Consider the following 16,699-nt stretch of genomic DNA (forward strand, 5'->3'; position numbering starts at 1 on the left):
TCGCACACAATCAATCTTTCTCTCTTTCACTTCCTCTCGTACACTTTCTTCTTATCTAAACCCACCTCTTTCCCTCGCTTGTTGCTATTGCGCACTCTCCCGACCGCCGAGCTGCGTCCAAGCAACCACCCCAAAAAGCAACCCGACCCTTCTTCAACCCAACCAACCTCCCCTTCCACCTCCTTGCCTTTACGATCACGACGAACGACGATTACGAACTCCAAAAGTATGGCCATGAACGATAGCGAGGTCAAGGTCGAAAAGAACTCCAGCATGACTACTCCCGCTTCAGCTCCGGCCCCAGCTGCCGCCAACACCGCTGCCGCTGCCGCCGCAACCACCGAAGACAGTGGTATGAGTCGCACCTCACCTTGCTCACCCCTCCAAAAACTGCCCCTCCTGTTCCCACCCGCTTGTCCCGCCATTCAATTCAATCCCACCACCACCCGTCCACCGCCCATGGCTGTCCGAGGAATGCAATGCAATGCAATCGACCCTTCCAATTTTGTTTGAATGATCCTGATCGTAGCTGACAATGTCCTCGCAATCATTTTAGTAGCTTCTACCATTACTGTCAACACGAAGACACCTGCCAATTTCCCTCCTCCCAAGACCGATAAACCCCGCCCTCATGTGTGCGCGACTTGTCAGCGCTCTTTCGCCCGATTGGAGCATCTGAAACGTCACGAGCGTTCCCACACAAAAGAGAAGCCCTTCGAGTGTCCCGAGTGCACAAGATGCTTTGCCCGTCGCGATCTACTGCTGAGACACCAGCAGAAGCTCCATCAGACCACCACACCCTCGTCACGTCCTCGCAATCGTCGTGAGAGTGCCAGCAGTGCTGCACCTGGAGCCCGCGCACGTAAGAACAGTGTCGCTGGTCCCAATGCTGCCGCCGCCGCAAATGCCGCTGCTGCCTCGATGCGACCCAGGGCAAAAACCATCAGCCATGTCGACGGCAACGCTATGCAGATGATTGCCGCGGCCAACGCACAGGTAGCGCGGGGCATGCCTCCTGGCACACACAGCCGTCACCCCAGCCTCGCGGGGTTGCCCGTGCATAACATGGACTTTGCCGGCATGTCGGCTGCAATGGGTCACAGAGGCATGTCTCACGGCTTGCCAAAGCTCGAGACGCACGGCATCAACAATATGGACTTTAGCGGCTTGCGGACCGCGCCTCCCATGGCCGTCTTTAATCCCGACTTTGACTTCGAGGGTCTGCTGTTCGGCCCGGGCTCCACCATCAACCCTAACGCGCTCCACTACAATGATTCGCCGCAATCCATGGCCATGGACCACCAAGCTTCGCCGTTTCCCCACGGCCTGGCCGGCGATATGTCGGCGACGCAATTGGACGACAGCTTCGACTGGCTGACCGGCTTCGAGCACCAGATGTCTTTTCAGGGCGCCGATAACGCCGTAGACGGCTCGAGTCCCTCGGCAATTAGCACCACCAGCCAAAGTGGCATTAGCGATGTAATGGTGGACGGCTCCAATCATCATCCTGCTCCGGCAGGAACAAGTTCAATGTGGCAACCGGCCGTTATGGGTCCTCCCCAGGTCCCGAACCCGTTTGCCATGGATCTAAATGGTTCGGTCTTCCCAGATCTCTTAAACGGAGCACCCGTCTCACCACAACCTGCTGCGCAGAAAATGAACGATGCCTATTTCTCGACGCCGCCTCCCTCTCTTAGCTCCCTCAGTCCGTCGATGGTTTCCGGACTCAACACGCAAAACCTCAACCAAGCGCTCAACTTCAACGGAGGGCCAGAGACCCCCTCGTCCTTGAACGGCGGTAACCACGGTGTGTCGCCCGTCTCCACTATTACGGAAACGACCCGAGGTGCCATCGTTGGTGCTCTTTCGCAGTGCTCTCCCTTTGGTGGACGGAGATACTCATTTGCGACTCCAAGCTCGCCAATGTCGCCGGGCTTTCAGAACACAGCCAACAGTGTTCCAGACCATGTAAAGAATTTACCTAGCACTCAAGACTTACAACGATATGTTGGCGCTTACCTTCGTTACTTCCACCCTCATCTGCCATTTTTGCACATTCCCACTTTGACTTTTGAGATGCCACCCACCGCTGCCAACCGATCCAACACCGTTGGTGGGAGCGGGTGTCTCATTCTTTCCATGTCTGCCATTGGCGCCTTGTACGAAATGGACCACATCCAGTCTCGAGAACTTTTCGAGATGGCCAAGAAAATGATTCAACTGTACCTTGAGGAAAGGCGGAAAGCCGACGTGAGAAAGGCCGACTTACGGAGAGCTCCAGCATCTGACCCGACGTCTCACACCCAGGAATCTTCTGTTCACACCCCGGTATGGTTGGTGCAAGCCATGCTCCTGAATGTCGTCTACGGCCACAACTGCGGAGACAAGACGGCCAGCGATATCGCCTCCACCCACTGTGCTGCTCTTGTCAGCCTGGCTCAAGCTGCCGACTTGCTCCGCCCCATTCGCGTGGAACCCACAGAAGCTCATGATACCCACATGCATGACGATACGTGGAGCGGCCTTCGGTCGGACTCCGAGGAGCATGCGGAGTGGCTCCAATGGAAGGTGATGGAGGAACGCAAGCGTACCCTCTACGTCGTCTTCATCCTCTCAAGCCTTCTGGTTGCGGCATACAACCACACTCCGGCTTTGACTAACTCGGAGATCCTACTCGACTTGCCCTGCGATGAGGACTTCTTCGCTGCCGAGAGTGCCACGGCCTTCGCGGCCAAGGGCGGTGTCCGTGCCGCAAACCACAATCGGATGACATTCCACGAAGCCTTGGGCGACCTACTCAGGTCTAACGAGAAGCAGCAGAAGCAGCTTGCCTTCCAGAATGGCCAACAAGTAATCGGGCAAGGTGGCGTAAACGACTTCAAGAGCGATCTTAAGCCGTCGACGTTTGGCTGTCTCATCTTGATCAACGCACTTCACAACTACATCTGGGAGACCCGTCAGCGCCATCACAACAAGGTATGGACCAACGAGGAAACCGAAAAGATGCATCGCCACATTGAGCCAGCCCTGAAGGCCTGGCAGGCAGCCTGGGCAAGCAATCCGAACCATAGCCTTGAGAGACCGAACCCTTTCGGGCTTGGACCGCTGTCTGCCGATGCCATTCCGCTTCTCGACTTGGCCTACGTACGACTTTTCGTGAACCTCGCTCGCTCGAAGGAGAAGTTTTGGCAACGTGATTGGGATGCCATGGCTGACGAGCTCTCCCGGGGCAGCGAGATTGTCCAGCACGCCGAGCATTCACCCGCCTCTAACCCGGAATCGACAGGCACAGATCGTTCTGATAATTCGGTCTCAAGCTCCGTATTCGTCGAGTCCCCGGCGACCCAGTCATCGTCATCTCCAGAGTTTTCTGCCGTCAAATTCCCGCAGGCCCAGGCTGCCCCAAATCGGTCCACTTCTCGTAGAGAGAAGCATCTTCGCAAGGCCGCCTTTTACGCAGCAGACTCGCTCGCTATGTCCGACAAGCTAGGTGTCACATTTGCGGACTTTTCCAGCAGAGAGTTGCCATTACAGTCAGCCATGTGCGCATTTGATTGTGCTCAGGTTCTGGCTGAATGGGTCGCAACTTTGCAAGATCGAGTAGGCCGGTACCTGGGAATTCTTGGTCAGGATGAGGTCGACCTATCGCAAGTCCCTGCAATTATGCTACTGGAGGAGGAAGATGTTAAATTGCTCGGCAAGGTTCAGGAGGTGTTGGCCTCTGCTGAGATGAAGATGAACCTTGAGCTTGTACAAGGAAACATCGCAGGCGTCGACACAAGGATGCAAATGGACGATCACGCAGGCCACGCCGCCAAAATTCTCAGAGTCACGGCCTACATGCTCGATAAAGCTGCTGTCTGGCCAGTCACTCACTTGATGGCCCGATGCCTCGAGACTCACGCTACTCACATGCGAGCCAGGGCCGAGAAGTCTGTCATTCCTTGCGATTAGGGTGTTGATGTACGAGGTTTTGTGGGATGCCAATAACGGTCAACTACTCTCATTGGACGAGAGAGAGAGAGAGAGAGAGAGAGAGAGAGAGAGATAAGCTGGAAGTTGCCGGCGACTACGATCAGTTGCTAGAGGGCACACTGATGGACGAGGTTGCGGATATCGACGGGACGCAAAAAGGGGCTGGAGGCCGAAGAACGAGAAAATTACGATACATGGAACCGACAACCAAAATACCCGACTCTTTTGTGGGAAAAGCCAAAAGTTTCTAAATGACGTTACGACGTGTTCCCGGCTGGGAAGCATATTTCAAAGCACGGCATTCTACAACGCCGCCATTGTTTACGTTGACGCTGCCAAGCGACCCGATCATTCTTTCATCAGAATACGACGCAGCGACGAATACTGTACATCAAAAAGTTTGCTTATTCCCCAAGCTACATCGAGTGAACACGAAAGGTCATCCACCCCGCACCCGGGCTGGTCATTCTGCATCGAGCAAGTCCCTCAGAGACTTGGTGCCTGTCACGTCTCAGGGAGTTTTCATTGCAGGAAGAAGCCTGTTTGGATCGGAGTTGTGTGATCTTGGATTGGATTGGGTTGGGGCGGCGTTTGTTCTTTTCTTTCCACTTCTTTTGCGGATGCGATGTGCCAGCTCGAACCTGAAAGTCAAATGTTGGCTCCCGGTCAACCTCCTCCGGCTTGAATGGCACATTGGCAATTCGCTTCACTAGTCCCTACCGCGGCACTGCCACGTCTCAGGTATGCTGAAGCATTGTTGGGCGGTTGAGGCTAGTGTTCCCAGCACAGCCTTATTAATCATGTCACCGTCGATCGACTCAAGGATTGACATAGTTGGAGGGCTTTTCTGGTAATTTTCATGTAGCAAAATACCGGGGTAGGACATCGAACGAGGTTGGATACGTGGTCCATCAGCTTTCCCTGCGCAGGAAATTCGGTATCTTGGAGAGGGTGGACGGATGGGGGATTGTATGGATGAAGATACCGAGTTGATATTGAGGTTTGCGCCATGCCATCTTATTCCGCTTCTCAATTGGATATGCGACGGAAAAGCAGGGTGGCGCAGGATCTAGATATACCGGCAGGGTCAGGCTTGAAAATGAACCCATCAAGATGGGATTAGTAGGGGAAAAAAAATAATCAAAAGGATTGAGATACGAGACGAAGCCCACCCTGATTCCAATGTGAACTCTATTGCTTGCTTGTGTACTTCCACCTACCTAGTACCTAAATACTTGGCGTGGGAGGATTTGCCCGTCAGGGGTAACAAGATGTGTTTTTGGCGGTGCTAGTATTCTTGATTCAATCACCTACGCTCACGAGTTGGCTGTAGGCGTGATACCGTCCACGGCCTGCTGGTCGAAATTATGGGCGTAGGGTATAGCCTAGGACTTTTCGACTCCACGAATTGCAGAAACCATGGCTTTCATGTACCATGCAGACGTGTGCGGAGGAAGTACGAATAGCTGTCGATATCCAACCTCAAAGGCAAGCACCAAACTCGAGTATCCACGGGGTTCCAAGCTGCAATGAAAGCAACACAATGCTGGTTTCTTATCCCTTATCCAACTTCTTGAATACATAATTCGCTTCGCTATCATAAAACACAAAATTCCTTCCCCAAACCAACCTCCCACGCAACCAAAAAAAACGACTAGACAATATCGCTCAGCAAGGCTGGAACGTAGCCTTGAACCCAGTCTTGAACTGGGGCGGGAAGACGGCCTTGCCACACGCCGACCCGAACGCTGCCTTATCGTTGGAGATGCAGCACTTTTTGTTGCCCTTTAGCGCGCCGTCAATAGTGCCGCTCTTGCAGGCGACCTGGATGAGGTTGGCGGTCAGGGAGCCGGAGCGCTCGTACTGGCCTTTGTCGGGGGCCGTGTCGACTGTGCCGGCGCATTGGACGCGGTCTGCTGCGTTGCTGTGGAGGGAGAGAGTGATGTCAGTTGTGAGGGTTCAGGGTGATATGTTGTTTGGTGGGTGCGTAGTCTGGCTTACACTGAGAGAGCGATTGCGGCGATGGCTGCGAGGGTGGTTGTGAACTTCATGATGAAGGATGCGGGAGTTGTTCTTGAAAGTAGATTGATTGTTAGAGCGAGAGTGGTGATCAGTGAGTGAGTGAGTGGCTTTAGTCTACCAGGACTGTATACAATGATTGATGCGATTGATGAAGAAAAAAGCACTTCATACCTGGACTCTTGTCGTGCTTAAGTAGTCTTCTCGCTCTCACGATCTCAAGCAATAGATCAGCTATTGGTTTAGCTCGTTTCTACGCATGTTTCTACTGTTTCTGTGTAAAACGGCACCGCCGACGGCAGTGCTCAGGGTACATGAAACAGCCTCGTCAGCATATTCGCGCAATGTGAAGCTGACGATAGCGTGTTCCACCTCTTAGAAACATGACTCCCCCTTTGGTGGTTGTTCGTATGGTGGTCCCGGTCGTTTGGGTCGAGGGACCAGAATTTCCCAATGCGGGCGTGCTAAGCTTTCGCTGCCCGCGTTTTGGGCCCAAAAGGGTGAGATGGGTGAGGATCGTCCCCCTTTAAGATCCCCAATATTTAAGCTTCGCGCCTGGGTTTGAGGGATCTTTGATCCAAGCGCGTGGGTGAGAGATGTTCTAGAAACGGGCTCTGCGGGTCTCCTAGTTGTGTGCTAACGTACTTGAGTGACGTGACTTGACTCAGTTGCTGGCTGGAGGCACGCATGGCTTCCCCGACTGCTTTCGTCTGTGAAATTGGTGAACTAACTGTTTCCGCTAAAACCGAACGATACTAGATTAACTTGACATTTGGAGAGAAGGAAGGCTTGATGTCGTACAGCCTGGGCTAAGACCTCGATTCAGTTGAAAGTAATTAATTTCACATAATTGATTAGATTTTGTTCATCCCATGGAGACCACGTTTTCAGCTCTTGGACAGATAACCTTGCTAAAGACTTTGTTCCCTTCGAATAATGCCGCACTTGAAAATGACATCCCTCTCCGGAATTACTGAGTCATGGTTAGAATAGTTGTTGTGAACCTTACTGGTCTCAAGTGAGATGCGAGTTACTCGTAAGGGGAGAGCAGTGGATCCATGTTCACTTCAGATGAATCTGGAAGCATCGAACTGATTTCGCTCAGAGTTTCTTTGAGACGGTTGATTCCGCCTCGATAACTCTCCTTCAGGTGAGATGGGACCCATCGACAGGATGAACATAATCGACCGACACGTCGATCCTATGCATCACATAAGGTGTTGTTGCATGTAGCCACCTACACAGAGACTTTAGGAATCCGAACAACAACACATAGCTAATACTGAGGCCAGGCAGGAAGTCGAGAGACAACATCTCGATCAACATTATCAGTTACTGCTTATTAGCCTCGCTGCAGCACAACTCCAACTTCCACTTCGGGTCGCAACATGTACACCGAAAAGTCACATAATAGCGTCGCATGGCTTACGTAGCCCGGATGATCATGGATCTATGCCTCTTCTCCGGAGAGGGACTCGTACCATCTGTCTGGGACGGGGGCCTGAGTCGGGAGCGGAGCTTACGCTGGGTGATCGGCCCGGTGGGATGGTCTTGCGGGTGGATAGCCTGCGGTCCGTTGCTGACTTACCTTGAAGTTACTAACAGATTGCATTATGATGATCATCACGGCTTGCCGGCGGTGATTGACATGTGGGAGAAGGAATATTTCTCAAGGGTATAGAGTCTTGGGTAGAAGGGATCGATAAACATGCAGTCAAGGGTTCAACTTTCAATTAGAACCTGTAACGGCCAAGCCAGGACATCTTGCCAGAAGGACCCGACACTATTCGATATCAAATGGACTATGGGTGCGCCAGAACCACCGAATGCCCAGAACCGCCGGTACCTATGTATCATCGCAGCGTAATAGGCCAAGACGACGAAAGCCTCCGGTTGATGCTGGTGCAGTGCTTCGATATACTCGTCCGGGATGCATAGGGGCCAGGCCATAACCGCGTGGACACCGACTTCGAACTTTGACGGTTGCCCTCCAGCTAGGTCGACAACCCATTGAAGCTTCTCTAGGGCCGTGATACAAACATTTGTCGACGCAGAAGGTGTTGGGACACTTGCCAAGAATTCTTTCAGCTGCTTCGTTTCCGGACCTGGAGTCTTGACTGGCTCCTTATTCATGACGTCCACGATGAACAAGAGCGGCTTCAAGTCAGATTGCAGTATCTCTTCCCAGTATTTCCCGGTAACGGATCGTACCCCTCGATGAAGACGCGAGTAATTGACAAAAGCATCGATGAAGTCTGCGAGAGAGCCACAGTGCCATTGGAGCGTTTCGTAAAGAACATGTATGCCCAAAAGAGACGCAAATACGAAAGTCGGGATGTATGTCGTGTCCGATATGTGCTCTTTTGTTTGGTTGAAGAAACCCAAAGCTCGTGTCTGTAACTCTGTGGCTTGGTGGAAGTACGTGGACGCCTTGGGCCCATTCTGCGTTGACAGATGAAGTGATGATAGCCCGAGGAGTTGGTCCAGAAGATACGGGGCCGTCAGGGAGTGTTCAATCGTAGTGTCGATAAGAGGCCGTATGTTCCCGGTCAGGGCCATGAACTCTGCCATGTTTGACTGGGCATAGTGAAGGAAAGCCAGGTGGCTCGCTGTAAAAGTCTGCCCGGTACGTGAGTACACTTCTCCGGGGTCTTTGGGAATAACCAAACACCGGTCAGCGCTGATTCCTCTTGGTGTTGCAATGCCGGTGCAGACGATAGCTGCTGTGGAGGATCCGGCTGAGGAGCTGTCGTTTGGCTCCGTTTTCAAGTAGGAGCAAACTCGCTCCGCCATGATGCAGTTCCGGCATTCCGGTCGAGTCTCATCACATTTGATGTGGCGTTTCTTACAGCCGCTGCAGCCGTTTCTCGACTTGCGGTGTGTTCGGCGGCCTGCGAGCCGGTCGAGCAGCTGCTTTGACATGGTGATAATTATGTGTGCGCCGCGGAAGATGATGTAAGGGAAGGCCAAATGCGCGGGTTGTCAGGGGGTCTATCAAAGACACAACAGTGGGAACGGTCTGTTGTGATGTGCTAGGTTTGATTTATTTGATCTTCTCAAGTTCCCATGAATCCAGAGGCTTACTCAGAGGCCGAGGCTGTGTTTTGAGCGTTGGGACTTGGCTTGATCAGTGTCTTTTCAAATTTTGCCTTACACGCGTATTCCGAACAGCGCCCCGCTTCCCTCGAGCGAAACGGCATCTAGTACGGAAGATGCGTTCCTATGATATACTGTTGTCTCCATGGATTGGCTAGAATCGACGAGAGCTCCGAGCTAATTTATTCACGAGTCGACGGTTGGTTTAAGGGATTCACCTTTACAAAGACTCTAACAATGTTTCGGACTATCGGGCTCTTTCTATAAACCCCGTCGCCGTCGGAGCCCTATTTTTACCCACTTCTCACTACTTCCTAACTCGGGGTTACCCAGGAGACAAAGACAATGGAAATCTTGGGACTAAGACAGCTAAAATTTCACCCGCCATGGGCTCCGTCATGTCAGTTGTCGACGAAGAAGTAAGACAGTAAGAGGCAGGAAAGGACGTGATTCTGACGATCACCTGATTCATCGATAGTGTCGTCACTAGCTTTGGCGGTTCTAGAAAGCAGATCGCGAAAGAAGCCAACTTTCCTGCTATCTGAACTCTTGAGCACTTGGTTGATAAAATAAAAAAAGAACCCGTCCGCGGTCCGCGATTGAGCCCTCGTCGCAGCTCCAGCCGCCTTAATGGTAGGTGCCGGCAAACGGAGCTCAACTCCCCCGGAAGCCCCACTCAACCCCCCCCCCCCCCAAAAAGCTCCGCCGCAACAAGACCTCCGAATCTTGGCCGCATCTCGGAAGAGGGTCTGCCGTCCGCTCGGAAAACAAGCCCCAATCGCGTTCTGCCAGGCAGATCGCAAAACATTCAGTTTCGGGCTAGCAAATATCCCCTATATCTACCACGTGGGCATAGGGTAATCCCTGGAGCCGTTGATATAACAGACCCAGCAGAGTCTCCTCGCAGACAAACAGTGCCCGGAGGAGTGCTTGAGCGCATGTAAGATAATGACTTCTACAAAATAGCTCACTCATGTATGTTGATTGCACAATTTTGGCTAGTTTTGCCGTGCACCAAGCAAGAAGTAGCGCGATTTTGGGCATTGCTGGAACAGCCAGTTAACAGAAACCTCCGTCTCTCGAGTCACTGATCCAATTTCCTGTCTGAACATCCATCTACAGAGACCAAGCACCTACTTGAGCTCTTAGACTATTCTCGAAGCTAATGGGGTAGTCTTCAGCACCTTCATAGGTTCTACAACATCACTGAAGGATGGAAAGTGACGGGAGATCCGAGGCCACTAAACGTTGTAGCTGCATTGCGCGTAAAACATCACGTTTTCCGGGCGGGCCTGAACTCTATCTACTGATGTGTCTCTAGGTGACCAAAATCTATCTTCATCTTTTCTACGGCAGCCAGTTCCGATCTACCTCCTCGTATAGAACTCCAAAGTAGCCCAGCCTCCTCGACGTAGTACTACTATCAAGAATAAGCAAGATTCTATAATATTAACGGAAGGCTCTAATGGTCGAATGTTTCGCCAAGTTTTCCAGCGGCGTCGTTCAAGGAATCGGAGTAAAGCTTTTTTTTTCCGGTCACAATACCACGGCGAATGATTGAACTTCCCTTCAAACCCGGTTTGAGTACGCATGTTGTAGAGTAGAAACGGCACTCTCTCAATAGTTACCACGGATCCGAGCGTTCTCTCCATGTAAGTCTCGCTTGTCGATAATCTCAACGACCCCGCCACTCCCAAGTCCCGTTGGACCGATCAGTCTCATCTCCAGCCGCCTGCTCGGCCGCAGCGGGCTGACTGAGATTCCACTGTGTGGGCGCCGGGGGCGGGCGCGTACGTCAATGAAGCCAATCCATTCAACAGCAACTTCCAAGAGGACTTTATGGTGGCAACTATGACCGCTTGCTTGAGATCAAAGACAAGTACGGTCCCACAGCCAGCCTCTATGTTCGGTCGGGAGTCGGAAGTCACAAGTGGGACTACAATTTGACGGCCGGCAAACTTTGTCGCAAATAGCCTGGATGCCATGATTACATGAAAAATAGCACAGATCGCATATATGGATCTTAATCATCGAGCCTCTAGAGGTCTCGATGTGTATATAGATTACTTTCTTCTTCATCTGAAAGCATTGTTGGACAGGGCTGCTCTTGTAGTACCAGGCCCTCAAGACTGCAAGTTCGCAACCTTTTCAAGATAGAATTTCAACTCAAAGCTGATGTTTCTCTGGGTGAAAGCTGATCTAACTGTATACGAGAGGCAAATAATCTTTCTTTGGCCGACTTTTCATCTGTGATGGCTTTCCGTAGAGTCCTCTACTTTACTTAACCCCAAATCAATAAAGATTCTGGTCACTTGCTAGTACGCCCACTTGTAACATCTTAGATACGACAAGAACATCAGAAATAATCAGCTGAGCCAGGCTTGCCGCTTCATGTATCTGTTTAAGTCAGTGAGGTAAAGTCAAGCTGGATTGAACTTCCGTTGAGCAGTGCCGTTGACGAGGTACGTACCCTAGGTATCGATCGGATAAGGTAGGTAGTGGGGAGACAGGTCCGGTCTTCCCCACAGAGCGACCTGCACCTGCAGCCAGTGAACTGTTTGCCCCCACTTGGCAAGAACCCCGCCGCTTCCCGCGTCCCGCACTGCAGGACCGGACTTTGCTCCTGCCTCCAGGTCTGACCTCAAGCTCGAGCGTAACCTGCCATCCTTGTCGCTCTCAGCCTCCTCAACTTCTCCATGTCATCCTCTCATCTTCAACCTCGTCGGCATCTTTATCGCCAACAGTTCTCGAACCGATTTGGAGCGAGCTACATGCAAAGACAACAATTTTCACCATGTCTTCCCAACCCAACCCGCTCCGCAACATCCAGACGTCAACCGTCTTCCTCAATACAACCCTCGCTGGCCTGAACTTGGGCCTCTCCTTCTTTGTCGTACCCCGCCTCCTTGAATCGCCCACTCCCCTCATGCTACGACAGTGGTCCAACATGTTCAAGCGGACCAGTCGGGTCTTCCCGCTACCGACCCTCTTCTGCGCATTGAGCTACTGGTACATGGCCTATGCCGTGCGCCACCTCCCCAGCAAGTCGAAGCTACTGGCCGCTGCCGGTGCTCTTTGCTTTTCGATGGTCCCTTGGACCGGCTTATTCATGGTCAGCATCAACAAGAAGCTATTCAAGAAAGCCGAGGAAGCCAAGGACATGGGCATCATGGCCATTGGCCTGACTCAGGAAGAGGAGGAGGGGGCCAAATCTCTCGTGGATCAATGGGGCTTGTATAATCTGGGAAGAGGCGTTGCCATCGGCCTTGGTGGTGCTGTTGGTCTGTACAGCATCGTTTTTTGATCTAGCTGGGGTCCTCCAAGTCAAACCGGCATCCTCTTGGCTGGTGATTTTCTGGGAACGAAGCTTCTCATCAGTCACTTGGAATTGTCTTTAGGCTGCATTTGTTGAACTCATGGGTATCATCATTACAACTATTCTACTAATGTTACATCAGATTACTTTTTGATCTCCGTCCTTGCTCATTCATATCGTTCTCCGTCATTTTCATGATTGCGATCGCAGAGTGCCACTCGTAACATCGGCATCGATGGCCTTCAGGGGCATCGTGCGGTTAAAGATCTTGTGACCGACCAAGAGGACGATAAACAGGAGGACACTGACGTACGCAGTGAAGAAGTCACTGGTGCTCCATTCGATGAAGACGGCGAATCCGTTTGTCAGAATGATGAGGACGTTAAAGAACAGACCGTACCAAGAAAGGTAAGGTTGCAGTGGCGCAAGGTAAGGCAGGCTGCTACGTGGGATGTTCTGGGCCTTGAGGGCGGCCATGAAGCGCAGATGGCAGATGTTGATGCACGACCAGCTGATGAAGCCAGCGACGGCAGTGACGTTCAAAAGCCAGTCGAAGACAACACCGCCGTTGGACGACAGGTTCATGTACGCGAGCAAACCGACGGCAGATGTAGTGGCAACTGCGAAGTAAGGAGTTCCGAATCTGTTGGTGTAGGTCATGAACTGAGGAGCGCACCTCTCGTTGGCGAGCGAGACGAGAATGCGGGAGCCAGAGTAGACATTGGAGTTGGCGGCGGAGAGAACGGCGGTCAGGAGCACAGCGTTGATGATGTCGGGGAGAACCTTAACACCAGCCAAGTTGGCAGCAATGACCAAGGGAGACGCCGACGCATCCTGAGAATCGAGCAGAAGCGATGGGTTGTCGGACGGCACAATGATGCCAACGAAGAAGATGGTCGCCACGAACAAGCTGAAGATGCCCCAGAAGGTCCAGCGCACGGCACTAGGGACGCTCTTCTCGGGGTTCTTGGTCTCACCAGCACCAATACCGACCAACTCGGAGCCCTGGAAACTGAAACCGGCGGTGATCAGGACGGACCAGAAACCGATGAACTTGCCAACGGAACCCTCAACAATGGACTCGTTGAACGCACCCGGGCTCACCCAGTACTTGAAGCCCAGGTACCCCTGTTGGCCGACGCCGGCGTTGATGCAAATGGCAAAGATGATGAAGCCGACAATGGTAACGACCTTGATGCTGGCAAACCACATCTCAACTTCACCAAAGATGCGAATGGGCATGAAGTTGAGGGCAGTGAAGACGACCCAGAAGACACTGATGAAGATGGCAATACTCAAGCTGTCGTTCCAGTATTGGATAATGACACCAGCAGCAGTCAACTCGAGAGCGAAGGTGATGGACCAGCTGAACCAGTACATCCAGCCCATGGCGAAGCCGAGAGTGGGGTCGATGAACCGGGAGGCATAGGAGGTGAAGGCACCGGGGACGGGAATGTAGGTGGCCATCTCGCAAAGCGCCGTCATGACGGAGTAGACGATGGAGCCGATGAAGATGAAGGCGATCAGGCAACCGACAGGGCCGGATGTCGCGATGGCCTTACCGCTACCGAGGAAGAGACCAGTACCGATAGTACCGCCTGCGACGATGTGTCAGAACAACTGCGGCCCCTGCACAAGGCGAAGCTCGATCAAAGTGACATACCGATGGCAATGAACTGCAGGTGACGACTGTTGAGGTCTCGCTGAAGACCACCCGTCTCGCCATTCTCCAAATCGGTCTTGGAGGCATTGGTGGGAGTAACCTCGCCCTCACTCGTCTGAGGAGTCTTTTCCTTGGAGCCGAACATGGTAATGGCTGTGTTTGGCTTGGTAAATCGAAGTCGGCACGGGGTACGCTTCGTTCACGGACTAGAGCGAGAAGTCTCGTCGACCGCGGCCAGAAGCAATGAGCACACTCGAAAGGATTGAGGGGACGAAGGAAGCCTGTTGATTCGCTTCTCCAGAAATCACCGGACGCATGTGCAAACGAAAACCTGGGGGGACAACAGGAGAGGTGCCGCCCTGAACGAAAAGCTCATGGCATGATTAAATACAATACGGGCCTTCTCTTACCCAACAGGTTCCACTCCGCGTCGACTCATCGCGACCGGTAACGGTGGTCATGGTTGGAAAAATCTCGAGCAGTGGACCGCGCTGGCGGCTGGACAGACTCGCACGTACACACAGTCACGCACACAAAGGCCTCGCTCGAGACCCTCTCCTTGGCTTCGCTCGTTGCGGGTTGGCCGATGGAGACGCGATGGTCTCACGCTGAAAGGCTCCATCACGCCCTAGTAGTGCGATTCGGGAGTCGGCCGGCCACGGGTAACAACGGCGTTGTCCAGGGGGTTTGCCTGTCGACCAAGAGCGATGTGGGAAATGGAGCGTGGGGATCAGCAGCTGTAGCAAGCAAGCAGGCAATGACATGCCATTCCGCTGCACGGCACGTCGACGCCCTCGCCGCCGGCTGCAGTTCGTCCGATCGGCCGGCATAAGCGTGTCTATTCCCATGGCTGGCTGCCCCGTCACCAAAGAGATCAAAGTCTGCGAGTCCTCCCACGCCGCCGCCCTCGCGCCACCCGATTCCCACCGAGCTTGGACCGAGCCCTTTCCGTCCTCCTCTCTTTTTTTCCCTGGAAAATCTCCGATTTTTCTCTCCGCATGGCCAATCATGATGGTCCAATTCCTGCAGAGTCACGGCACCCGCAAGCTCTGCCCAGCTGCTGGGCGGGTAGAATTTTTCTCGAACATTTTTCTCACCACCGTTGTCCATTTTCAGCTAGAGATAACAAGCTTCTTCCAACCGATCCTATTGATGAGCTTGTCGGTCTTTGCCAAGTTTGTCTCGACTCTGGGCAGTCTGACTCTCTCGTTCCTCCAGCTCGGACATGTCCCCCCAAACGATCGGTGTACCCCGGCCGCCGGTGGGTGATACGTTGCAGCACCGCGGTCTCCCACAGCCGACCGCCATTGTTGTCACCAAGAGGGCCTTGTACTATTTGCTGTCGTTGTCAGCCCTATGACGCCCAAGAAGCCTTGTACGCCGCGCCTTGGTGTGACAATACAGGAGACCAGACCGCGCTAAGTCGAGCAACAAAAGGTGACTCGCAGGATTTCGTTCCTTGGTCTACCTCATTTGGCGTTTCCGCCCGGCTCCAACAAGTCTGATGATGGACCGCGGGCGCGGCGTTCTAGCGACTAGCGAGGCGAGAGGATATTTGCCCCAAGCTCCCATCCCAACTCATCCCATCCCCAAGCTCGAAAATTTCTTCTCCCTAGTTTCCATTACGTCTTTTTGTGGAAACATTTGCAGAATTTTTCTCACGATCGGAGCGGGCCGTCGAGACACTCGAGATTTGATGCTGAGAGCTCAGAGATAATGCGTTTTCCTGTGTCAATTCAGTGAGCAAACTGCATGTCACTGCTTTCTGATTCGAGCTTTGATGGCTTGCTCTTCTCTGCTCGACTTGCGACCATCGTCGTTCGGGGGTCCCCATCCCATGCCTGCATGCCATCCGGGAAGTGGTGCCGGCTTGCCGTTCAATGCTCGGAGATGAGAACTTTGTGGACAGCAGTTCCGGTCCCGTGTCGGCTTACGATCAGTTCTATTTACCCGGCGCTCGCTTTTCCCTCTTTGGCTGTTGCAGACTGCCCGACTCATCTGGACCCGAAGGTTGCTTCCGCTGCCGGCACTCGATGCCGGATAGAACATACGAGAGCCGGATCCGAAGCCGGCTTAGATCTTCCGACCCGTCTGATCAACTGATATGCCTTGCACGTCGGGATATGTACAGATGTTGTTGCTCAACATCACTGCCTCATATTCGCATACGAAGAATCTGAATCACTCTCTTGACTTGACCGAGCTGTGCGATCTTTCCAATTTGCACTTTTGATTGATGCATGTATCAGTAGTTGCCTCAGTGGTGGTTAAAATTGCTGTGCAATCAACTCTACAAGGTTTTGCTGGACTCATAGGCAATAGGACACCCTCTGGGTGGGTTAAAAGTGCAGTGCTGAGGTTTATACCTACTTACGGACATGGAGCCAACAGATGCATGAGTCCTATGTCGTTCGTTCTAGACGTGATAGGACATTGACATTATTGTTGTATGATTCCATCTGCCCTCGATGGTATCATGTCACTGGGCAGAATCAACATGGCAGCTGGCCGACAATCTATATTTCCACGTGTTTTCCACGCCGTGTCAAATGACAGATCGCGGGCAGAGTCGGCCGAAGCGGGATAAAACCCGAGCGCTATCGACCACCAACCGCGCAGTGTGGATTTGG

The 16,699-nt window shown here is 52.8% G+C and overlaps 6 protein-coding genes across 6 annotated transcripts; 3 read left to right on the forward strand and 3 right to left on the reverse strand.

Annotated features, from left to right (window-relative positions):
• Positions 1-228: 228 nt before the first annotated feature.
• Positions 229-3,954, forward strand: CTAM01_10467 (uncharacterized protein; the record flags this gene model as incomplete). The annotated part of the gene is made up of 2 exons (XM_060526482.1): positions 229-352; positions 557-3,954. 2 exons carry the CDS (start codon positions 229-231, stop codon positions 3,952-3,954), a joined length of 3,522 nt encoding a protein of 1,173 aa, XP_060378899.1.
• Positions 3,955-5,643: 1,689 nt separating this feature from the next.
• CTAM01_10468 (uncharacterized protein) lies at positions 5,644-6,026 on the reverse strand (the record flags this gene model as incomplete). The annotated part of the gene is made up of 2 exons (XM_060526483.1): positions 5,644-5,899; positions 5,977-6,026. The coding sequence occupies 2 exons, from the start codon at positions 6,024-6,026 to the stop codon at positions 5,644-5,646; spliced, it is 306 nt and encodes a 101-aa protein (XP_060378900.1).
• A 1,690-nt stretch (positions 6,027-7,716) lies between these two features.
• On the reverse strand, positions 7,717-8,916 carry CTAM01_10469 (Upc2 protein; the record flags this gene model as incomplete). The annotated part of the gene is made up of 1 exon (XM_060526484.1): positions 7,717-8,916. The coding sequence occupies one exon, from the start codon at positions 8,914-8,916 to the stop codon at positions 7,717-7,719; it is 1,200 nt and encodes a 399-aa protein (XP_060378901.1).
• Positions 8,917-10,929: 2,013 nt separating this feature from the next.
• Positions 10,930-11,037, forward strand: CTAM01_10470 (uncharacterized protein; the record flags this gene model as incomplete). Its single annotated transcript, XM_060526485.1, has 1 exon — positions 10,930-11,037. The coding sequence occupies one exon, from the start codon at positions 10,930-10,932 to the stop codon at positions 11,035-11,037; it is 108 nt and encodes a 35-aa protein (XP_060378902.1).
• An 847-nt stretch (positions 11,038-11,884) lies between these two features.
• CTAM01_10471 (uncharacterized protein) lies at positions 11,885-12,394 on the forward strand (the record flags this gene model as incomplete). The annotated part of the gene is made up of 1 exon (XM_060526486.1): positions 11,885-12,394. The coding sequence occupies one exon, from the start codon at positions 11,885-11,887 to the stop codon at positions 12,392-12,394; it is 510 nt and encodes a 169-aa protein (XP_060378903.1).
• Positions 12,395-12,598: 204 nt separating this feature from the next.
• Positions 12,599-14,214, reverse strand: CTAM01_10472 (amino acid permease; the record flags this gene model as incomplete). The annotated part of the gene is made up of 2 exons (XM_060526487.1): positions 12,599-14,004; positions 14,070-14,214. 2 exons carry the CDS (start codon positions 14,212-14,214, stop codon positions 12,599-12,601), a joined length of 1,551 nt encoding a protein of 516 aa, XP_060378904.1.
• Between the last annotated feature and the right edge of the window lie 2,485 nt (positions 14,215-16,699).

Source organism: Colletotrichum tamarilloi (assembly GCF_030869305.1).
Source record: "Colletotrichum tamarilloi strain Tom-12 chromosome Unknown Scaffold_48.1, whole genome shotgun sequence".
NCBI lineage: Eukaryota > Fungi > Ascomycota > Sordariomycetes > Glomerellales > Glomerellaceae > Colletotrichum > Colletotrichum tamarilloi.